This window comes from Phasianus colchicus, chromosome 25 (assembly GCF_987193195.1).
Source record: "Phasianus colchicus chromosome 25, bPhaCol1.hap1.1, whole genome shotgun sequence".
Classification (NCBI taxonomy): domain Eukaryota; kingdom Metazoa; phylum Chordata; class Aves; order Galliformes; family Phasianidae; genus Phasianus; species Phasianus colchicus.
The window spans coordinates 2,501,842-2,526,180 of NC_143460.1; the positions used below are offsets into that span (position 1 = coordinate 2,501,842).

Here is a 24,339-nt window from a genome sequence, read left to right on the forward strand (position 1 = left end):
CCCTGGGCAGCCTGGGCTGGTATGAAATGGGGAGGTTGGTGGTTATGGCAGGGGGTTGGAGCTTCATGATCCTTGAGGTCCCTTCTGATCCAAGCCATTCCATGACTTTATGTAACCTCCCAACTACACGTGTGTGACATCCCAAAGTCATGACGTGTTCACATGAGGTTTGCTTGATTGTTGTGAGGAAGATTTATTTCCCAAGTGGGAATTAACGTGGCTATTCTAACAACAATAACCTCCACTGAACTGAACACAGACACTCCTGAAGTACTCTGAGCTTTGAACTCCAAAGTTTTTGCTGTGTTGTCAGTCCATACCAGGAGTTATTTTCATTGCAACTCAAGATATGAAACTGTTCTTATAAAGCTCTGAACAAAGCTCCTGCCAAAAGGTAGAACTGTACACCACATTAAGAGAGGAGACGTGTAAAGCTCTCAAATGAGGTGATGGTGAGCACAAACAGATCAAACGAGGCTAACCATTACATACTTACAAGGGATGGTTCTCAAGTAGAGATTGTCTCTGATCACTTGCTGGAGTTTATGGTCTATGGAGCCCTTCTGGAACTGAAGGCTCAAGTAGTGACGCAAATCTTTGTTGATGACTTTTCCTTAAAAGCAAACAAACAAAAGTATCTCTTGTAAACACTGAGCCAACAAATAAAATGCCAACAATGGTATTTCACTGCTGTAAGTTCTGCAAAAAAGAGAGCAGCAAGACTTGGGTTGTTTTAAACTGAATGATCTCAATGAAAAACACACCGCTAAAGCCTAATTCTCAGCCGGTGTAAATATGGCAAGGTGATTTTAAGCCTAACTGAGCAGCAACCCTCCAACCTCAGAACCTCCTAAGCAAGACAGTGAAGTATTTTGAAGTACAAAGTAATAAAATATGAAATCTGTTATCAAAATTCAAACCCTACACAGATAGAAAGCTGCTTCAAAACATACACAGCAGTAATACCTTCCATTCAATTTACTGCCACTGGTTAGACTACCTGAATTCAATATTTTGTCACACACGAGCCTGCATTCTTGATGTAACAAAAAGAAAACATTTTCTTTTTAAAAACACTGCATGATAGAAGAAGGTTTTTTTTTTTTACAATTATTCCTTTGCAATACTTCTGTCAGGTATCATTAGCAAATCTGCCACATCACTAGACAACCATGGCCCCTTCAGCACACAAATAAGCGAGCTCTTGTATTACTGCCTCATCCTTCTGACAGAAGGGTACAAAACAATCTTTTGTACCCTGTCATCTTCCCAGAAAGCACATTAAATAGGGTTCAGTGACCCTGATAAATTTAAGTTATGTACTACAGCAGAACACTCAGGGCTTCGGGGAAAAAGACTTTTAGATGTTGCCTCTTAAAACCAATGCAGGAGATGGCCAGCAGCATGTTCACCCCAGCACAATGGGAGCAAGAACTGGAGTGTTCAATGCCTTGTTTGAAAGGAAGTCAGCAACAGGTTACAAAACGTAAGGAAACTGTTGTATGAGTGATTTTAAGTGGGGCCTCAGAAGGGAGCTGAGACCTTGCTGCTGGAATGGGGCACCAGAGCCACATCAGCCTTAACACAAAGCTCATCTGCACCCTAAAATGATGTTCCTATATGAGATGCCAGTCAGGGGGTGAGGACACAAAGCCTATCCACTGCTACTGACCCAACCACTGCCACAAGCTACATCGTGCACTGCTTTTAGTGGGTTTATGCTTTTCCCTTCTCCAACATAACAGATCAGTGATTCTGTGCATCATCTACTGCTTCTGGCGTCCTTGGGTTGGTTTGCTACATTTGAAAAGCAAAAACAAAAACCTGAACCTTTAACAGCTGAACAACTTCAGGTGGAGCCTGGAGGAATCATTAAGGTTGGAAAAAAACCTCTGAGATCATCAAGTCCAACCATCAGCACATCCCCATCATGCCCACTAACCACGTCCCTGTTACAGCGAGACAGGTGATGTGTTCAGAAAATGAACAAATGGCACAAAAAATACCATGTATGAAATAACACACACACAGCTAAGCTTATGGAGGTCTGTGCTGCCCATGAGATGACCAAAACCAGAAACCAAAAGATGGCCCAAGCACAAAGCAAGCCCACCCCACAGCAGGTGCAGCACAGGGAGCACCCAACTCCATCCTGAACTCCGGGGTTCATTTCTCACCCTCATTTAGTGCTGAAGAAACAACGTTCAGAGACATAAGAAGGATTTTACAGCACGAAGATGACCCCAAATACAATCCTCACTGTGTGCTGGGGGTAAAGCATTGATTACCCCACATTGGGTGGGGTGAGCAGCACAGTTCTCAGCCCCTCATCGCTTCCCAAGCGCAGAACTTCGCGGTGCTCCCATGGGTGAAGCACTCCCTGCTGTTCTGACAGCAAACCCTGAGCTGAATTCCCTGCTTTGCCATCACGCGCTTTTCTTTATGAAGCTTTGGATTCGATTCCTGCAGCATAATGAGCAAAACATGTCACGGAAAATGAAAACAAATGGTGTAATCTCCACCAAGAAGAATATTTTCCGTTTCTTACTGTAAATCCCTTCATTGTTCGCAGGCAAGATGGTTTCTCAACATTAAAAAATGTTTTACTACTAAAACGGCCCATCCATCTCCCTGTCAAAGCCCAACCCACAGTGCTGCACTTGAGCAACACGAGCCCATCTCCGCACAGATCGATAGAGGCGGATTTCCCCACGGCAGATGATTCTGGTTCTCAGCTATGCTCCGAGAGCTGCATGGAGGGAAGGCTTGGCAAGTGGGAAAAATCCCAAAGGGACGCGGACCTGCAGAGCCTTTATTCACTCATCTCCCCCTCTGAAATTTAAAAGCTTATAAACCCTTTTCAATAAATATCAGTTCATTCCAAAGGAAAAAAAAAAAAACAAAAAAAAGTAAAACTAAAGCTGCTCCTAAGGAAGGGCCAACGCTATGGGGTTAATCTTAACATTACCCTCGCAAATCGGACTGCATTCTCTGACCACGACCACAGAGCTGAAAGCACTGCCTGGGGAAAATGGGAGAAAGTCAAACAAAACACTTGGCAGACAGAAAACGAGGGAAGGTCACAGCGAGTGGTGTGCATTAAAAAGCAGGAAACTGAAGGAAGAGCGAGGATGCTCCAGGCGGCCTCTAGGGCCCGTTTCTATGCAAGAGGCAGCTACCTCCTCCTGCAGGAGCCGAGCAGCACACTGCACACAGCCTGCCCAGAGACCCCAGGAGCAATGAGAAAGCTAAATGCAATGCTGCTGTGCGCCGTGTGCTGAGCTGTCTCTTACGGATGGCACGCACAACACAGGGACCAGTCGAGAGGAATAATGTCCTTTATATGCTCAGGTTCTCTAAGATGCACAGGCACAATCCTCTTGCTTTCATTTAAATTAACCACAAAGGAACTGTTTCAGTGCGGATCCAGGAGGAAAAGCACGCTAACAGAGAGGCTTCGGCAGCACTGCAAAGCACAGAGCTGATTTGAGGACAGACCTGGGGACAAACAAGGCTGAGGTGCTGGAACAGCTGCCCAGAGAGGCTGTGGATGCCCCGTCCATCCCTGGAGGTGTTCAAGGCCAGGTTGGATGGGGCCCTGGGCAGCCTGGGCTGGTCTGAAATGGGGAGGTTGGTGGCCCTGCATGAGGCAGGGGATCAGAGCTTCGTGATCCTTGAGGTCCCTTCCAACCCTGGCCATTCTGTGACTCTGTGTAAAGCTGTACCTGAGTAGGGAATGCTGAGCACACAGCCACAAACAGCTGCTTCCTGCTACAGCGTGACTAGAATTAACCCCAACAAGCCCACAGCTGAATTACCAGCGCTGGCAGAACTGCAGCACTCAAATTTTGATACACGAATCACCGCCCAACCGTAAGCGACAGCACTGTAACTCCACAGGTGGCTGTGGGTGATGCTGTGGGTGATGCTGTGGGTGCAGGGGCTGTGTGACAGCCGTGCCCACAGGTGTGAACACAGCCGGCTGTGATGCACAGCACGGCGGGCACTGCTCTGTGCTGGAGCTCAGCGACGTTTCCATGCCAACAGCTGCTGAGACAATAACCTCTATATGCTAAACAGCAGCGACGGCGTTGGGAGGCATTTTTCTTTCCTCCTTTTTTTTTTAAACCTCGCTGTTAACAAGAAAAGCAACTTTTCCAAGCAGCAGTTCATTAAAAGCACGTTAACTTCCCTAGCAAATGACAAAACCCATTGCTAAGGCACGCAGCTTCGCTGCAGCACCCAGCATGGAAACGTAATGCAAGGGAATGGATGAGAAGGGGGAACTGCTGCAGGTGTCAGAAGGAGCAGCTGCACTGCCCAGCCAATGGATGGACACCAGGCTCAGCAGACAGACAGACACCAGGCCTAGCAGACAGACCCAGCTCAGCCACTGCCTGCAGGCCCATGGGAGAGGAGAGGGCCATAAGGCATGGCATGAGAAACCTGCATGAAACCCAATGTCCCACGATGCGGACCCACAGAGATCCCGAACTTGAGTAAACTCACACAGCTCACTGCTCTTCACCCTAAATCCCCTCAGCCCCTCCCCAGATAATCCTTGCACGCCAGAGGCTCAGAGGGGCTTTTTTTTTTTTTTAAGCATTGAAGAATGAAAAAAAGCATGAATTAGATCCTGCTGTGCAATTCTGGTTTGCAGTGGGAACGAAGCAGAAGGGACAGAAAGGGGATTCCCCACACTGTGACACAGCCAAGCACATGGGGCTGTGCAGAACACCAGGGCTGTGCTCACACTGCAGCAGGAACCACATTGGGCAAGGGAGAATATCTACCATTTAATTACATCTTGGATACTAGTACAGAAGTAACACTAACTGGTCTTCGACTTGACTAAAATGAAATGGTTTTTGGAATGGGAAATGGTTTTTGGAATGGGAAATGGTTTTTGGAATGGGAAATGGTTTTTGGAATGGGAAATGGTTTTTGGAATGGGAAATGGTTTTTGGAATGGGAAATGGTTTTTGGAATGGGAAATGGTTTTTGGAATGGGAAATGGTTTTTGGAATGGGAAATGGTTTTTGGAATGGGAAATGGTTTTTGGAATGGGAAATGGTTTTTGGAATGGGAAATGGTTTTTGGAATGGGAAATGGTTTTTGGAATGGGAAATGGTTTTTGGAATGGGAAATGGTTTTTGGAATGGGAAATGGTTTTTGGAATGGGAAATGGTTTTTGGAATGGGAAATGGTTTTTGGAATGGGAAATGGTTTTTGGAATGGGAAATGGTTTTTGGAATGGGAAATGGTTTTTGGAATGGGAAATGGTTTTTGGAATGGGAAATGGTTTTTGGAATGGGAAATGGTTTTTGGAATGGGAAATGGTTTTTGGAATGGGAAATGGTTTTTGGAATGGGAAATGGTTTTTGGAATGGGAAATGGTTTTTGGAATGGGAAATGGTTTTTGGAATGGGAAATGGTTTTTGGAATGGGAAATGGTTTGAAGTTGAGGGAGGGAAGATTGAGGTTGGATGTCAGGGCGATGCTCTTGTGAGGTGCTGGAACAGCTGCCCAGAGAGGCTGTGGATGCCCCGTCCATCCCTGGAGGTGTTCAAGGTTGGATGGGGCCCTGGGCAGCCTGGGCTGGTATGAAATGGGGAGGTTGGTGGCCCTGCATTGGCAGGGGGTTGGAGCTTCATCATTCTTGAGGTTCCTTCCAACCCTGGCCGTTCTGTGATTCTGTGACTAAGCAAAAGCCATTTAAAGCAGCTTCCAGCTGCACAAACCAGGTGTGCTGCTCCAGGAAACCAAAGCTAGGCATGCACAGCATTCACCCTGTAACTCCTCAGCAACGATTCACAGGTGTAATTCAGCACGAGCTGCAGACCTCGACACCGCACTCACTGAGCACAGCCTTCCTCATAAAAGCACAAAGGAGAATCAGGTAACAGCTTCTTAAAAGAGCAATCAGCTGCTGCATTATTTTCTAATGGACAACGAGAAAGAAAATCACTGGCTTCAGCTCACAACACTTAACAATTCCTATATGCTACCCAGCAATTACAGTCAGGTCACCACAGGATGCTCACAGCACCGAGAGCAGAGCAGCACGTTAGGAATGTGACAGACACAGGGTGCTGTTTGCCTTTCAGTTGGACTGAGCAGCAATGGGCCTGCAGCATGCTGCTGGGATACTGACTGCACCCACATCTCCATAGACAGCTGGGAGCATCCTGCAAGGACCCAGCCAGCTCATGGGCTGGCTGTGGTTCAGCTAAGGTCCTGTAGCCCCACCACTCACATATGGGCAGCAACCACAGGTTGGGTTGGGACATTTGTCAATTTGTCCTGGTGTAGGGATCCTGCTTTGGCAGGGGGGTTGGACTCGATGATCTCTGGAGGTCCCTTCCAACCCCTACGATTCTGTGATTCTGTGATTTGTCGATGATGAAAACCATCACAAGACATCAAGTTCCCCCTGCACACCGAGCAGAAGGGACAAGGTAAAGAACAAAACCTGATTTTCTGGAACAAAGGTGGGAGAAGAGCCAAATACATAAAAAGCATACGTTTGGATTTGAAATGCAAATGATATATTTCACTAAGACAAATGAAAAAAAAATAAACCACCACCACCCAGAAACCACAAAAAAACCAACTCCTTAGATTTTTAAAGGTCGTGAAAAGAGAGCAAAACATGCTGCTCATCTGTTCTGGCTGTATTAGCAGACTCTTCACCTCCTCCCTCAGCACAAGGCTCTGTTGGAGATGCAGAATGAGAGCTCTGAGCCACGCTGCCAAAACTGCAGGGCCCAGAGAGCTGTGTGATGAGAGAGGACACCGCCCTGGGATGGAGAAGTGGAGGAGCACAGATGAAAGCAAGCCGGGCTGTTTGGGAACACAGACAGGCATCAAAGCAGGTACAGCAACTCAGAATCATGCTCTAAAGAGAAAATATTTTAAATATATATATATATATATATTAAATTCTTCAGTAGGAAGCCTTAGAAAAGCTTTCAAATGCTCGTGCAAAATTTTGCTAAGGCCTCCTGGGATGTGAATTTCGCTTTACTAAACGTCTGCAGAGAATAAATGGTTTGACTGAAGACATGGAGAGCACAGATCGCTTTATAACTGAATCCTGAAGAGCTATGCAAATAGATGCATTTATGAGACTGGTTCTACACATCCCCACCAAACGCCCCAAGGCTGGAGAGCAACAGGACAGGACAGACTGGCCAGGCTGGGATGCACCAGCACTGTGCAGAGGAAGGCAGCAAAACCCTTCTGTGAGCTCCCAGCTACAACAGCAAATCTTGTTTCTTCGTGCTGTAAAGAAATAGGGGTGAAGAGCATCTGCTGGTGACCTGCTGAGAGAATGCTTCTAGCGTCAATCTGCTTTCAAGAAAATTGAATTAAGGATCTTTCATGGAGCAATGGATGTGTCGTTAAAGATATTCTGCAAATCCACCATCATGTACAGGGTATGTCACACTGACCGAGCTGCCTTCGCATGACAGATGCAGAACAACCCACAGAAGAATTTACATGGAGTCTTTTGTATAGAAGAAAATCTCAAGACAGTTCAAAGTCACAGCAGCCCATTAAAGCAGACTCATTTACCACTTGAAAGCTGAGAAAATATTAAAAGGTTTACACTGAAAGGCTTATTTAATTGCAGCTTATTACACTCTGTCCAACGAAATCTTGGTAATACATTTGTATTTACAGAAGTTGTGGTGGAGATAAGCCTTACAGTCTTAACAAATCATTCACCAAAGCATTCAAAAAAAAAAAAATCAAATGTTTGGTTTACAGTACAGAAATAAATGAAAAACCGTTTCTCCGGATTGAAGTAAGGCTGCCACAAAGCTCATGTTTCTATTACCCTGGTAGTGCCTGAATGCAGCCAAGACCAAAGCTCCCCTTTGCACAGCCCAGCTCAGCTGCATCACGCACAGAAAACACCAGTAAATGTGAGCTTTTAATCCTAACACAGCTTAATTCTGAAACACACTGAGGGCTGGAAAGGACAAGAGATGAAGTGTGAGCAGCAGGAGCTGTGCTCTGTCCTTTGGTTCTTTTATTATTGGTGGTGTGGAAGCAACAACACTGCACCAGAAGCTGTGGTTATCCACGGCGAGGCTCCTCATCCACTACCAGAAAGAGTGTTTTGTTCAGTACAGAAGGAAGCAAGAAAACACTGGCAGAAAATAGATGGCATTTACAGGATTCTTTCAGTGCCATTTGGTTGGCGTATGAAAATAACACTTGTTACCCAACTAACAATTCCCTCAGTTTGCAAACAGATGTGTCACAGTTGACAATCTTGGAAGCAAGGAATGAGGACCCAGCACTGTGGATCCAAAAGGTTTTTCCACAAAAATCTGCTTCCATCTACCGAGTGCTGCCCAAAGACCCAGAGGGGCCAAGGGAGAGCTGGGGGGACACCGACCTCAGATTCACTTACATCTGTGTGATGCAGTGGTCGCTCAGCCCGAGACGTCGCCTGCCTGCAGCCTTACGGGTCCTTCACTCACAGGATTTCCCTTTTGAGAACTTGAAACTTTCAGATGGCAAGCTTCAAATGTAATATTATCAGATATAATTACAGTAATACATCGCACGCACGCAAAAATCCATTAACCATGGAAATAGAGTCAGGAGAATTACAACTGGGTAGGGGTTTCTCTGATAATGCCAAGTATTTTAGCGTGGCTATTATTAAACAGGAGAATGGCAGAGCACAAAGAGCTGTACAGCTGTTTCTGATATAAGATCAGACACTGAAGGAGATATGAGTAGAACTCAAACGATTTAAAGTAATGAATGGGTTTCAAATAAAACGCAAACATAACCATTTCCTTCAACTGAACAGTGGGGAAGAGAAATGCAAAAGAACTTTCCGCAAGAGAACAGTTTGACCTTTTGCATAACATATGGTGACTTTCCTCTCTTTGATTCTGTATTTTCTTCAGGAAAAAGCACAGAAAAGACCAACAATCTTATGCATATTTATAAAGGTTTGCTATATTCTGAAGAAACATTTTGCTTCTCTGTTTTTCTCAAGATGCCTCCCCACACTTCACTGAGAGCTCCATTGTATCACACGAAGCTCACGGGGAAGATGGAGCACTTCACAACTTCCTTAAAGCACCACAGCTGACAGAAATTTACACAGGGACAAGGCAAGGGGGAATGGTTTTAAGCTCAAGGAGGGAAGGTTTGGATTGGATGTCAGGGGGAAGTTCTTTGCTATGAGAGCGGTGAGGTGCTGGAACAGCTGCCCAGAGAGGCTGTGGATGCCCCGTCCATCCCTGGAGGTGTCCAAGGCCAGGTTGGATGGGGCCCTGGGCAGCCTGGGCTGATATGAAATGGGGAGGTTGGTGGCCCTGCACGTGGCGGGGGGTTGGAACTCAATGATCCTTGAGGCCTTTTCCAACCCAATCCATCCTATGATTCTATGATTTTGCTTTCAGGTCCTATGGGGCAGTACCTCCAAGCTGAGATGTACCACTTTCCTGTGCTCCTGGCTCACAGAGAGCATTTTCTATTCTGACACTGTATGGTGGCTATGGGAATAAGAGTCAGAGGAAGAGCTGTCAGCAGGAAGCCACCCTTGAGGTCCTGCTCTTCATGCATCAGATGAAGCTGGAGCTGCAGCTCAGCAGGACAACCACCGTTCCCTGTGCCTATTGCCAAGTGCTGCCTGTTCCCCAGGCCCTCAGCACTGCCCTTCTAGCAGCCCCCACAATATTCCATCTGCCAGAATGGCACATGGCTACCAGCTCAAGTCAGTCGTGCTCACACTGATGACAAAGTACTCAGACAAACTCCTCTGCTACTGCCAGGCTCAGGCAGAGAAAAGGACTCACATGGGTATCTAGAAAGCTCAGTGAACGCAGCCTGGAGAGCTTGAAAGACCTCACCAAACAAAACTTAGATTTGTTAGATCAAACCTTGCCTCTGAAAGTGAAGCAGGAATGCAAAGCAGGAGGGCCAGCAAGTTTCTGACATCGTGGCAGGAGATTAAGCCAAGCCCCATTAGCAGGACAGGACATAACATGATCTGCTGCTGCTGCGTGGTCGCACTGCACGCTGCTCACATGCATCCAAAGCGCATGCTACAGAAAGCTGAAGGGTCAAAAATCATCCAAAAACTTAAAAACTCAGGGTTGTTCTAAGAATAGCACGGATGACTTTATTAAGGCTTCCTAATTATGTGCTCCGTTTCTTGCTGAGTTTTAATCAGCTTGCAAACGAGCACACCTACGGGGCTGTCTGGTAGGAGCAGTGCTGTCGCTGCTGTTCTCGCTCTGCACAGCTGCACACAGACATCGCAGCTATGAAATCAGAATCCCCCATAGCTGCTAAGGTTATAATAATACATAAAACGTTTAATCTGCTCGTAATTGAGCAGATACAGAGCTGGAACACTGCAAAACAAAGGCAAGCAATCCAAACAATGAGGCAAATTTCTGCAGGGTAACTACGGCTTGTTCTTCCAAATTTATAGACAATCTTCCATTCATTCCCTTACGTTTCCAATGCGGGGTCTTAGTACATACACAGTAGAGAAAATGATTTATTGAGATTTGAAGCAAACCAATTTGCTCCAGGAGGAACATTTAACATACACAAATGAAGAAAACTGCTCTAATATTAATGCTTCCCTATTGTAATCTGCAGCTAATGTGTCACTACACTTGGCAAGCATTGCTTCCACAACCCTCTCCAACAAAGGGTCCCAAACAGAGGACTTGTCCTGGGTAAAAATGCTCTGCCCTGGTGCCTGTCCTAATGTAGAATCACATTTCACATACTGACATATGGATAACACACCATATCTTATTGCTTAAGCAGCGTGAAGTTCTATAGAATGACACATTTCAGTCACATCCCCAAAGAAAAACGTCCTTGCAGCTGCTCTGTGTTACACAAGCCATTTAATCTGTTCGGGACTTGGCATTACTTTCCCAGCAGAAGGGTACGTGTTCACATGCCAAGACCTTTTTTTTTTTTTTTTGGAATGCGCTGATTAGAACTTATTCAAATACTACATGGGCTTATTTTTAGCCTACTTTTCATAGGAAGCAAGACACACAATTACACTGTGCATAATTTCTAGGCCCACTAACCTATTTCGGGCTGGAGTTTGGCAGAGCAGCAGTTTGACAGTGACACTGTGCTTGTGCTCTCCTGAGACATGGGAAGTCCCGTCAGCAAGGAACCTCCTGGAACAACACAGCTGGCAGCAGCAGCTCCACAAACCTCTGTTCTGCCTGAGCCCAGCAGCCAAGCTCTGCTCCGGGACCCCACAGCTGTCCCCACATCCCCTCGCTTTGAGTATCACTGTTTTCCTAACAGCACAGCTCATTCCCATGCGCTGGCTCACGTTGAAATGTAATCAGAGAGCTTTGTTGAGCAGACAGCTCTGTCCATATCAACTTGGGCTAGAGATTAGCTCTATGACCACAAAAAACTATCCGTGAGCAGTTCAGCTTCGCATGCTGGGATTAGACCGACCATGAAAAATGAAGAATTACCGTGAACTGCAGCCAAAATGAGGCATTTATTATCGTCTGTGCTTCCTCTCCCTGCTGTTCCCATGTGCTCCTCACCCATCAACAGCCATCACGGAGCAGAGCCACGGACACAAAAATTTTTAACAACTCAGGGATAGAAGTTACCTTACTTTCCATCTGCCAGACTCTGAGCTTCTTCTCGTTTTAAACTTCACCCCCATTTTCAAGACATTCCTACCAAAGAGCCCCAGATCCAGCACTCAGCACTGAGGCTTTGGTTGTTTCCAGAAGCTCTGGAAAGCCCAGCACCTCCGACACAGTGGTGACATTCCCCGAGGACAGCTCCTGCTGTGCCAGAGAGGCAGTGCAGCAATAAATTCAGGCTCCAGCACTCACAGCAGTGCCTCAATGCGCTCCCAAGGACTCCCAGGGATTTAAAAACACCAACATTGCGTTTTAGGTCAGCACTCCTCTGCATCACATTAACAAATGCACCATGCCCACAGCCGTATTGATTACAGGTACATCCAAGTTTAATTGGAAAACAGCAGCATTGCCACCCCCCCCCCCCCACACACAAAAGCTCCCTCTGCTCAATAGTCAGCACAATCCTTCTGCCTCCAGATGTGCACAGCCATGACTAATGCTGATGCTGCCTTGTGCAATTTCACACTGCTCTCAGTTTTGGGATGGAGAGAAGTGCTGCTCAGCCTGCCCCGCTCACTGGGCATGGGGTGATGGCAGAGTGCAGGGCTCAAACTGCATGTCCTGGTATCCCCTTCTGCATAAAAAAGGCTGGAAGGGAGCTCATGTTTCTCACGTGTTGTTCAACACATTTATTAGCAAACCAAGCTGGGTAGAGAAAAGCATTCACGCTGACATGTCAGCATTATGGTATAAACAGCAATGCAACTTTCAGGTTGCCCAAGTCACGTTAATTTCGTAGGAATAACACAAGAAAATGACTCCCTCTCAAAACACAACCTACAGAACAGCACTCAGCATCAACCATGGCTACCTTAAACCCTTACAGCATCCTGCAGGACTTGAAACTTTCACCTCTGCAAATGCACCCAATGTTCAGCTCGCGGTTTTACAGTCAGCGTATCCAAATCACAGCTGCCCTACAGTAACCTAAAAAAAAAAAAATCAGGAAAAGTTACCTCCAGACCAACAGATGCCAGGAGGCAGGGCTGCTCACCCCCAGCCAGGCCCAGCCCCACTGCTGGAGGGTGCAGGGCGGCCAGGCCTGGTGCTGTGGGGTCAAACACAGACCTTGGGGTGTTTCAAAGCTTCTCATCAGTTCTTGCTTATCAGAAAGCCCTCCACAGCCACAGCACATTACAAAATACAGCAGTGGGGGAAATACTTGGCATTCCCAAAGTGAAGCTGTTGTGTATTTGCAATGCCACGCTGGAAGGCTGGGCAGTGAGGGCAGGCCGCTGCCAGCCCTGTCAGCACCAGACACAGGCAGGTTGCTGCAGCCTCCGGTTCTGTCAGCTTGGGATGCCCTCAGGGCCCAGGCTGGGAGCCCCGAGCTCAGCACAGAGCCTGGAATCCCACTGGGAGCTGTGCACAGCCCAGCTCTGACTGGCAAGGTGCACAGGATGCCCTGAGAAGCAATTACAGAATTACAGACCACCCCTTCGCAGCAGACAACGTCATATTTTAGCAGATGAAGCTACTCTGAAGTAAAAGCCTCATTAGGCTTTAATTGATTGATTACGTTTTCTGTCCTAACCAATTGCTCATAATCTACGTTCATAGTCGTGCAAGCACAGAATTTGCAGCACAGAGCAGGGACTGCTGTGGTGATGCAGCATCCCCAGGAGGATGCAGATGGTGAACTCTTTCAATGGACTGGAAACGCTGGTACCACTCTGATGCGTTCCATAAAAGTGTTTGAGCCATGGGAGGCTCAGAGAAAACCAGGGTAAACTGTGGGGTTTGTATTAAAAGTGACTGGTAAATCAGCTGAACAACCCCCAGCCTACGGATGAAACATACACAAAGTTACAGAACCACACACAGCACTGCTTTTAGAACAAAGCCCAACTTTTTCCCTACAAATACAACCATTAGGGCACGGTCAGATATTCTGTTCTCTCCAGGGCTACACCAATAGCATCAGAAAAAATTAACAACAATTCAGTTGCACTACGCCCATCTGAGCCCACCTTTCAGCTCCTGCTTTCCTTCCATGAGAAGCATCTACTGAACACAGAGCTGTGTCAGCACCATTGCTTTCCCTTATTGATCGTCGTGCTGATACACAACCATGCTCAGCAAGCAGGATGTCACATCTCACTGCCAAAGGGTTAAGGGCTGCAAGTCAGCTCTGACCTTGGCATGACTTACCGAGCAGTCAGCTCTTCAGCAACACAGATGGCTGAAAGGATGCTGCCAATGTTTTAAAGCTCAGAAAGTGCTTTTAATGTTTTTTATTATTATTATTTCCCCATGCTGTGCTTACTGTTTTACATATGCCTCTGACTGCCAAGGAATTGTTAACTAATTACCAGGAGATTCATTTTGTTAGTGCACAGCTGGGTACTTGGTCATGCAACATCTGCTTCTCAGCATTTCTCCTCTCCTTATCTCAGTTAGTGAGGAAGAGGTCTCAGCAGAGCACATGGAAACTGGAACTGGTAAATGAGTCTATTAACTGATGGTAATTAATACGGGATCCTTTGGATTACTGATGAACCCACGTGTCCCACAGATACTCTGGCTACCTCCTCCTATCCCAGACCTCTGCAGGTTAGTTTTTACCTTCAGAACAAACTTTTTCTACTACTTGAAAACACATTATAAAGCAGAACCAGCTGAAGCAGAGAGGATAAACAAAGGCTGCAACTTCACAGCAAGAAAACTGCTGTTCTCATTTCTATTTTGTGCCTTCTATCATAAAAAGGAGCCCAAGCTGGGTGCAGCCTGAGCGGTCTGACGGTGCCAGGCTGCAGCCATCTCGCTCATCCCAGCCACACAATGTCATCCCCTCAATGTCACAACACTGACACAGCAGCAAAAATTACACACCAATTAAAATCCAAAGAAGAGAACAGAAAACAGCTCTCTCGGCAGACACCGCAGCGGCCGTGTGAAGGATGAGTTATCAGCCTGTCATCAACTTTCTCCAGGTGACTTCATGTTCATTACTGCCTCCACACGTCCTCCACAAGGTAGATGTCTTGAGCAGAGCAGTGATGTCCACGCAGGCCATGAGATCCCTGTGGTACACTCACATGGTCCCACCATCACAGCTCCGGGGTGCAGCTCTTGCAGGGCAGGCCTGCTCTGTGTCTGCTCACATTGCTCCCCAACCCCGGGCTGACACAGGAATGGAGCTCTTCTCATAAGAAAGCACTTCAAATAACAAGACAGCTTTAAAGGCAAAGCCAAATGTAATTCCTGTTCTCAGTTCACAATCAATCAGAAGGCAGCTACGTACACACACCCCAACAGGGAAACCAGAACTGACAGCACAGCCATTTTTTCCCTCTATTTATTGCACTGTTCCCTTTCCTGTCATCTTCCCCTGACCATTTTCATTCTGGAGCCATCTCTTTGAAATGCTTTACTACTGCCAGGGTGCAGCGTTTCACAGAGCAGATATTTGGATACCCACAACAGACCTTTACTGAAGCGCTCCTTTATTCAGAGCCACCCTCAGTACCTCCACATTTACTTCCATCACTATTTGAAGGCAGATGAAGAAGCAGAGGTACAACCAGCCCATGGCAGGGGATGGGGCCGGGGGCTCCGGGGTCTCTTCAACCCAACCACACTGCAGTGCTGTGAAATACAGAGCAGCAGAAATCATCATGCTTGAGCAGGCACAGCTTTCCTTCGCAGTTCCCTTAACATCCAACATCTCTGCAACCACCTGAACCAGAGAGAGCAATGGACCTCTTAACAACGTAGTTCAATTAAGGGAAAAAAAAAAAAAGATGTTTTTGCCAAGAGGCAACAAATTACAACTGCAGAACAACAACTGCATGTCCCCGAGGGTGATTCAACAAAGCAGGAACTGATGTCAGTCCGTTCTCCTCTCCTGCATTAGGGAAAAAGCACGGATGGAAGTTCCTCAGGTACAAACCCTTGTACTACTCCTACACCACGACACTCCACATCACGTAGCAGAGTTTGATGACTGAACGGAGCAACATCACATGCAATGCTGTGATGCTCACATTCATTCCTGAGCAGAGTAGCTGTGCACCTGCAGGAGCAGCAGCAGAACAGCAGCACCTTCCTCCTCCCCACACACACAGCTGTATTGTCTTTTTTTCCTCCTAGAATCTGTGGCCAAGCAGGGCTGGTTCAATTCCTGCAGTCAGGGCCCAGCAGTAGTATTCTCCAGGCTCTGGAAGGCTCCAATGCCAGCATTTGGGATGAGGAACCATATGAACAACACTGACATGTCTGCTGCTCTTTTTTCCGAGGGATTCACAGCTCTGGTGGAGACAACTGGCGCAGCTCTCATCCTCACAGCATCTGCTCCATCAGCACGGGGATGGGAGAGGCTGAAGGCCCCTCAGCACAAACCTCAAGGCTCACATCTGTGATCACAGGTAGATTCCAGGCCTCCCAAGCTCTCACGCTGTTACATCCATTTACATTAGAAAGGTGACATTTTTGGGGGGGGGGTTATTCCTTAATTCCTCTTCCACTCAATGTCAAGCAGGAATCTGCAGGTACTTCTGCACAGCCATTAGCAACTCAGTGCAAAAACACAACTGCTGGCTGTTCTGATGAGTTAAGTGCCCGGCCCTGATGAATTCATTTAAGTATCACTGGCATCTCCTAACGGGCATTAATTAAACTTTTCCAGCATCTCTACCTTCACTAGAGAAAAGTAATTACTCTCCGTTGCCCTACGGAGAGGGAAATAAAATCCTCAGGATTAGGTATTTTTACACCACGTAAGTAGGGCAGCAGAGCTGCCACTCCAGCACAAGTTGTGCGGTTGTTCCATGACACAGAACCTCCCGCCCCACGTCCTGGTGGGTGAGAAGCACACAGCTGGGCAGGGCTGGAACTATGGCAAACCACAGTCAATCTGAAGCACGATCCAGGCGATGGATGGTTCAAACCATTGCTCAGCAGCAGAGCAGCCCTCCTTTTCACTTTCTGGCATTTCCACTCGGCGGTGCCCGCGGCTACTGAGCTGTTTTCACAAACACAGCCCTCCCTGCATCAAAGCATTTGCAATCTAATCTCGCTGCAAAGGAGATTAGTGAAATTACTGAGCAGTAATAGTTTCAGCAACAGAGGTAAAAATACTTCCCTGGCACTTTGGGTCAGCTGATTTCTGAGGAATTCTTTAGACCAATAACGGATGAAACAAGCCATTAAACATCATTCCCTGGGATTAATGGGGACTCTGCCTCCCTCTTACATAACGGGATTTTGAAATTCCTCCCAAGTACATGCATTAGGAGGAAATCATCTCTGCAAACCTAAAACTTTAGGGCTTAGTTATTTCCTGATAGTTCTGTGGGTTTAGAGGAAATAAACTGTACGTTAATCCTCTTGGATTTAATGAGCAGTACCAGCAAGCTCTGCCTTTAGCAAACCTTCGCTTGGACGAAGGTCACCACCAGTGAGGGCTGTAACCAAAGCAAAGTTGCACCTATGGACAATGAAATCTTAAAGGCAGGAGAAGGCTTAACTGCTTTGCTGTCTGGGTGCCCTTACTTTCATTTCAGCCAAAACCGTGTCACGATTATTTAAAAATCCACTCTGTCCTTAGCTTTTTACACACAAGTAGGAAAATACCTCATCAGCAGGCTGAGTTACACTGGGTTCAAATGATTGCTCAGCAGTTTTATGTTTTGTTCTTTAACAGCGTCAGGAAAAGAAGAACCAAGTGACAGAGATTCACACACCCTGGGCTCGGCCACAGCACGGAGCTGGCAGGCCACAGCTGCACAAACAGCAGGCATGTGCCAATGGGACAGAACAGCCCTCATTCCCACTTCAGTCATGTTTGCGTTGTGATATTCCCCTCAGTCCTACAGGAAAAAGGAAAATCCACACTGAAGCAGGCACTTCTTTTTGTTACGGCCTATTTTAAGAGGGATTTTCCTGCTCGGCGCTCACTGAAGCCCTGCTCTCAACACTGCTCACCTCCTGCGTGCTTCTTTTCCTGTGTTCAGAGGATGCTGCAATCCGCCAGGACCTCCTGGATGGCATTCCCAGCACTGCAGGCCAACCTGAGTGTCCCTGCTGGCTCCTGCCATGGACCCATGTGAGCAGTACTTGGTTCACAGCTGCTGCTGGAGGCCCACAGTGCGTCCCAATGGCACATCAGCAGCAGCCTGGCCCCCCAGCACACCCCCCTGGCCCACCCCTGGTTCAGCCCAGTGAGGACCTCAGGTCAACATCTCTCACCCTGCCACGACCACAGCTGTGTGCAGAACGCAGCCCCAGGCAGCTCCCACCACCACCTCCCTCCTCACAGCCCACAGAACATGCAAAAGCTGACCAAATTCCCAAATGGTGAACGTGATGCAAAGCAGTGTGCCAGGACTCTAATCACAAGCTACCTCCTCTCCTGCATACCAAAGCTGTCCTAATAGAAGGGACACAATTTGAATCTCAAAGCATAATGAGCACCAAATTGCTCTCAGAATTTAACTGCAAAACAACCCCAGTCCAAAGGAAATGAAATTCCCCCCACGTGCATTATCAAAGATTCTCTGAAAAGGCATTGGGGGCACTTCAGCAGGAACTCTGTGATAAACCCATTGCTCTTTATTCCTACACCACACGCAGGCTGCACTTCAGAGTATCCATGACTGTTTTTTCAGAGCAACTTTTGGCAGATGACTGCACACAGCTCCTGACTTCGCATTTTAAAATGCAAAATGGCCTTCAGTGTTGTTCATCGCCCTGAGAGGGGCAGATGCTGAGCACCTCAAACCCCATCTGCTTACCAGAACATAAACAGCACTGGAACATACCAACCATTCCTTTGTATTTCCAGGACATGGCTCTTCCCTCACATTTACACTACAAAGTGAGATGCCTAATGACCAGACCTACAGGGTGTGGGTTGGAGGCTGGGCTGCGAGGAGGGGAGCGGGCTCCTCCTTTTAAGTGACTTCAGTGTTTAGTCTATGATGCATCTTTAGATGGGAAAGTTCTAAAAGTGTTTTTATGTAAACCCATCACAGCCTGCAGACAGCTATGGAGAGCTGTAAACCTGTGAGCCAAGAATGCAGGATGGAGTAAACATCACTCAGCCTCCCATCTTCCAGGTGCAACAGCGTAAGTCTCTTTTAGAACAGACCAATTGCTTTTCAGAAGAATGTTTTGCAGGCAGGGCCTCCTCCAGCCCAGCACTGGCACTCCAGGAACTCTTCCAGCAGATGTGTCTGTGTGTGGAGATCCCTCGAGTCGCTGCAGCTCCCACTTGGCTGGCAAAGCAAAAGCACTGCGAACAACACAGCACGAGAGGAGAGCGCCCAGGTCTTCAATGCAAGGAGGAAACAAGTTGGGGGACATACAGGAATCAAGCAGGAGAAAGGAGGAACGGCTGTGCCTTCCCCCATGCAATGCTCCTGCAGCATGTGCAGTCACACTCTGCAAACATCACCGGGCTCAGAGCTCCCCTTTGGTGACCTCTCACTTCCTGCTGCTGCTGGTTACCTCCCCAGTCACCTCCTACCTGGGCTGAGGGGAGGAGCAACAAGCTCCCATTGCTGCTCTTCAGTACAGCACGGGCACATTCCTGCTCCTCTGTGCTGTAATTCCACCCTCCTCTGTCCCACGGAGTAAAGGTTTTCCATCATGGCCAGATCCAAGTGCACAGCACTGGGCAGACATTACTGCTGCTGTCACTGCAGCGAGCCCTGGGTTTCTCTTCTCCTATTAGGACAACACTACTTTAGATTGATAAGAAAGCAGCAAATGTTTCCAAATGCAGCAGGTTTAAAGAAAGTTGAGTGATCAGTAATTCCCATACAACCACACTAACCTCGCTGATCGCCTTCAACGCCTCTTGAAAGAATGCTTCATTACCATGCAGATGAAAATAATGTATTTCTAGACAGCTCTCCCAAATTCCCACTTCTGGTATTTATACAGAACCCACAATCCATATTCATCAGACCCCAGCTGTTAGTCTGATTGTATTTATTACCAAAGTCAGTAATGAAACAGCACTGAATTAGAACACAGTCAAAATCCACACGGAAGCACCGCGGTCTGGCAGAGCTGGAATTCCAGTTTTACAGTTTTCATGCAGATAATTGAAGAGATACGGCAACCCTGAACCGAAAGGGATTAACTCCTTACTTACACATTACACGCTGCTTTCATGAGCTGAATCAAGTTATGCAAACTGCTCTATTCAGCAGGGAAGAGCGGCACAGGACTGACAGCAAACACAGCAGTGACTTCTCATTCGAGGACACTGCATTCAACTAAAAGCAACCAGCAATCCCTGAAAAATTACACTCCGTTTTTTGTCTCCCACAAAAAACACGATGACATACGTTTGCACAGAAGACCGTTCTGATGTTATGTCATCCCAAAAGCTGCACCTGCATGGAACAGCCAAAGCCACGCCGCTGGGCACAGAGCAACGATGCAGGTCCACCACCCAGCAGAGACAGAAGGGAACTCGGGGGGATTCTGGCTTCAAAGCAACTCAGTGCAATTCTGCAAACCTTCTCACCGTTGTTGCTCTCCCCTCCAGGATGAAGCGAGGAACTGACTCTCAGATACAGCAGAAGAGCTCATGCTTTTCTTCATCCAGAGCTCCCAGGAATAATGCTGCTTTAAGGAAGAAAACTCTTCTGGCTCAGGGAACAATACACAATTTAACTAACAGGTGTGGACGTGAAGAGATAGCTCTTAAGAGGAGGCATCCTGAAGAGCCAGAAGAATGCATTCAAAGGCCTTAAATCAGAGCAACAACTGAAACCTGAGGAGTTTTTTCCACTCGGAGTGCATGCTGCTCATTATATTTTTTAGACTTTCAGAATCACCAGCTGAAAAATAACTTCAAGCAGAAGCTACCAAAAAAAAAAAAAAAGCCCAAAAAACTTTGAAAAAAAAAACATTAAGGAAGTTGAATCTTCCGAGACAACGAAACCCAGCCATTTTCTGCAAGCAATGGTTACAGCCAGCCAAGAGCTCAGACAGAACCAGGGAGCTGAAGCCACGGCTTCTAATGAAGATTCATGTTCATTCACACTGAGCACAGCAGCTCCTGCCATCGCAGAGCCAACTGACACTTCAAGGATTTTAAGCAAGTTAGTTCCAGGCTACCAGGCAAACTTGGACTGTAAGAGCAACAAAAAAAACCCTCTGTGTCACAACCAACACACACATGCAGGTGTCTCAATCACAGCTGTCTGTCTGAGCAGAGCAGCTTTGCTTTCAGGACACCTGGAGCACCAAGTTACCCCGTCCTACAAACCCTGTACCCGTGGGGTGGCTCTGGGGCTGATGTCACCACGGTGCCCAGCTCAGGTGATTCCAGTCCTGTGCTGCCTGAGAGGCCCCAGCGAGCAGAGCACAGCACAGAGCAGCACCCTGAAGGGAACAAATTCAGACCGTTCAGCAGCACAGCAGTTGCTTAACTGGCCACATGAGGCCTCGTTATCATTTGAAGCTAACGCACTAAGAAAGAATAGAATAATTAGAGCTGGTGAAATCACAGCACTCATGGAAGCGAGATTTAAACAAAGGAGTGTGCGAAAAGGAATGGCAAGATGCTCTATGCCAAGAATAACATGTTCGTATAGAGAGGAATGGGAGGTTACAAATTGCACACACCTACGGCTGCTGACAGCCATCACGGTGCTTTGGGCACAGCACCAACCCACGGCCTCGCTCCGTGGGGCAGAGAACACAGCCAGAGAGGGAAGGAACCATTTCTCCAGCAACAAAGTGGTCCATCGTTCACGATCTGCACTTAACAGATGGCGTTCAATTTAGTATTCATATCTCTCGAGTGTCTTACCAAACAAGACTAAACAGTATCTTGAAATTTCCATTTTCCACTTTCCGTGAGATTGCTAGAAGGATCACAGACAGATTTCACTGCTGCCAACGAAAGCTGTTGCTGCCTTTTAATGAAGGATGCTCAGAGCAGCAGGCAGCTCGGCTCCCACCCGCTGCACACCTGCACTCAGCCCCACTCAGAACAGGCAGCTTGATCCCTGCACGGGATCTTAGAAAGATGCAGAATGGATGGGCTCGGAGCTCAGACACGTGGAAAGAGTCATGCATCACCACCTCTGCAGCTCCAGCACTGCTGGGAGCACTGGGATGGGAGCAGAGGAGCCCTGCGGAGCTCTGCCTGCTGCCTCTGTGCTCCTCCATGCACCCCCAGCTCCGTGCTTCACCACGGTGTCAACAGAAACAGCAACAGCCTGCTGCGTTTAAGGACAGCAAGTCTGACACAGAAGCTTGCTGCCAAAACCATCTGATGTGGTAAATAAGCTCACAATATGTTCTAGCATGGCAAAGCTGCACCACCTCGAGCACGGATATGATTTATTCCAAAAATTACATAAAATCAGCAGAAAAATGCCAGTTGTACACACAAGGCTCAGCCCAGTGCTCAGCACCAGCCCCGTCCCACCACGCTGTGTGGGGCATCGTGGGACCCTCACCTGTCCTGCAGCACCTTCCCGCTTTACACCGCATGCACTCATCCTAATGTCTGTTCTGGCAGCTTTAATGTGAAGTGTGGGACATCTCTGCTATGGAATCCCAGCGCAGGAACATCCCTGCTGCCCTCCAGAGCAAACGCAATTCCATTTGATACTCGTTATAGTTCCATCTCCCATTGACTTCCTCTTTTAAATAAAGATTACCGCCTTGTATTAATGAATTTGTTCCTTAATTTATTTACCTTTTCTGTTTTTTCTATTTTCCCCATTTCAATCAGACTTCCAGAGCTCTCCCGGATCCTCCATGGGTCACTTCTGTTCTGCTTTACGCAGGCGATACCCATCGCAGGCGATACCCATCGGGGCACAGCAGATAACTCTTAATTAGCGGTCAAAGGAGGAAACCGCCTTCAGGTACGCATTACCTACCAGCAAACGGCAGCCCGGTGATCGCAAATAAGCACAGAACAAAGCGGATAGATAAGAAGCGTGGAGCTGCCAACCCCTGCGGCACTGCTGGTGCTCATAGGGGCACAGCGAGCATTACAGCCTGGGGAGCGGGGAGCCAACGCAGCCGGACCGACGGATTTATCGCAGCGATGCCCGCGCTCAGAACCGACCCAAACCTTCGCCGAGACGCATCGAACGGACCGCGCTCCCGCCGCGGGACGCCGCGAAGGGCGCACGGAGCGCCCGCACCGCGCTGCCCCGCCGGGCCCGGCGCCGGAGCCGCCGCCCCCGCCCGCCCCGCAGCCCCGCCCGCCCCGCTCCAACTCCGGGTCCCGCCGCCCGAAGGCCGCGACGCCGGGCCCGCAGCGGACGGGCGCGGCCTGCGGGCTCACCTGGCCGCACGGTCTTGAGTCGCACGGGCTCCCTGAAGTGCCGGATGACGGCCAGCGTGTCGCGGTGCGTCAGGCCGCTCACCGGGGTGCCGTTCACTTCCAGCAGCACGTCGCCCGGCGCCGGCGCTTTGCCCGACAGCAGCGCGGGGCCCGGCGCGCCCTCGGCGCCCGTCGGCAGCCGGCCCGCCAGGTACGGGAACTCGCCGCGCTCGGCGCCGCCGTGCAGCAGCTCGGGGTCGGGGCCCGCCGGGCCGCCCCAGGACACCACGCACTCCTGCACCTTGCTCAGCCAGTGCCGCTTCTTCCGCAGCGTTTTGGACATGCCGCACCATGGGCGCGCCCGCGCCGCCTCCCGCACCGGCCGCTGCCGCCCGACTGCCGCCCGCCGCGGCGGCGCCGCCCGCCCCGCCCCGCCCCCTACGCGCGCGCCTCGCCCCGCCCCCACCCCCCTCCGCGCGCGCGCGCGCGCGCGCTCCCGGCTCCGTCGCGCCGGCCCCGCCCCCATTCAGACGGGGCGGGGCGTGTGACGTCACGGCGGCGCGCACCTCCTGGGTTGGCGCGCGGTGTGGTCGGAGCGCGCGCGAGCGCTTTGTGGCTGCGTGCCGCGGGGCGGAGCTGCGGCTGCCGTTGCGGAGCGGCGATGCGGAGCGCTCGCACCGCGCGAGCTTTGCTCTCAGCTCCGCATCTCAGCTCCGCATCTCAGCTCCGCATCTCAGCTCCGCATCTCAGCTCCGCGCCGCCCGGCACGGCCGGACGAGTGAACCGCCTCTGGCAGCGGTCATCACCGCTGTGAAAGGCGGAAATGAATCCCGGCGATGCGGTTTGATGGGCGTTTTTTTTGCCCGCTCCTCTTCAGTCTCAATTCCCGCTGCGTTCCGTGCGCGGTGCCCCATCCCGACGGAGTGGCCCCGCTGAGAGCTGCTGCGGAGCCCGGCGGTGTTTGCAGCTGCAGCACAACGGGTGTCTGTCTGTCTGTCTGTCTGTCTGTTTGCAGCGCTGCGCCCCGGCGCTCACCTCTGTTTGCACAACAGCGCAGTTTGGAGGAATCGCGTTTCAACACGGAGCGCTCCGCAATGGTAAACAGCAACAAAGATTCGTTTCTGCGTAGCACAGAAACCGCTGAGAACCTCCTGTACTGCAGCAGAACTGCTCCTAACAAACACCTCCGTGCTGCCCCGTTCCTGCACAGCTCCCTCCCTTTGCAGGCCTGCTCCTCTATGGCACACAGCTAACAGCTGCCTGCCCACCGACAATAACTCACATCGCTGTTCCTTTGGGCCGTACTTTAATTATCCATCTGCTGCTCGTTACCTCCGGGCTGCAGGTGATTGGAGCCAGAGCTGTGCTGGGTGTTCCACATTGTCTCCTTCTCTGCTCCCAGAG

The 24,339-nt window shown here is 49.0% G+C and overlaps 1 protein-coding gene across 2 annotated transcripts in view; it reads right to left on the bottom strand.

Moving 5' to 3' along the window:
* MAGI3 (membrane associated guanylate kinase, WW and PDZ domain containing 3) overlaps positions 1-23,333 on the bottom strand; it is a 51,951-nt gene extending 28,618 nt beyond the window's left edge. For both annotated transcript variants that reach the window (XM_031605708.2, XM_031605709.2), the window contains exons 1-2: positions 22,957-23,333; positions 497-613 (exon numbers count right to left, since the gene is read on the bottom strand). In XM_031605708.2, the coding sequence (XP_031461568.2) occupies positions 497-613; positions 22,957-23,278 (439 nt within the window). In that variant the 5' untranslated portion in view covers positions 23,279-23,333. The remainder of the gene's footprint in view (positions 1-496; positions 614-22,956) is intronic.
* Positions 23,334-24,339: the final 1,006 nt, after the last annotated feature.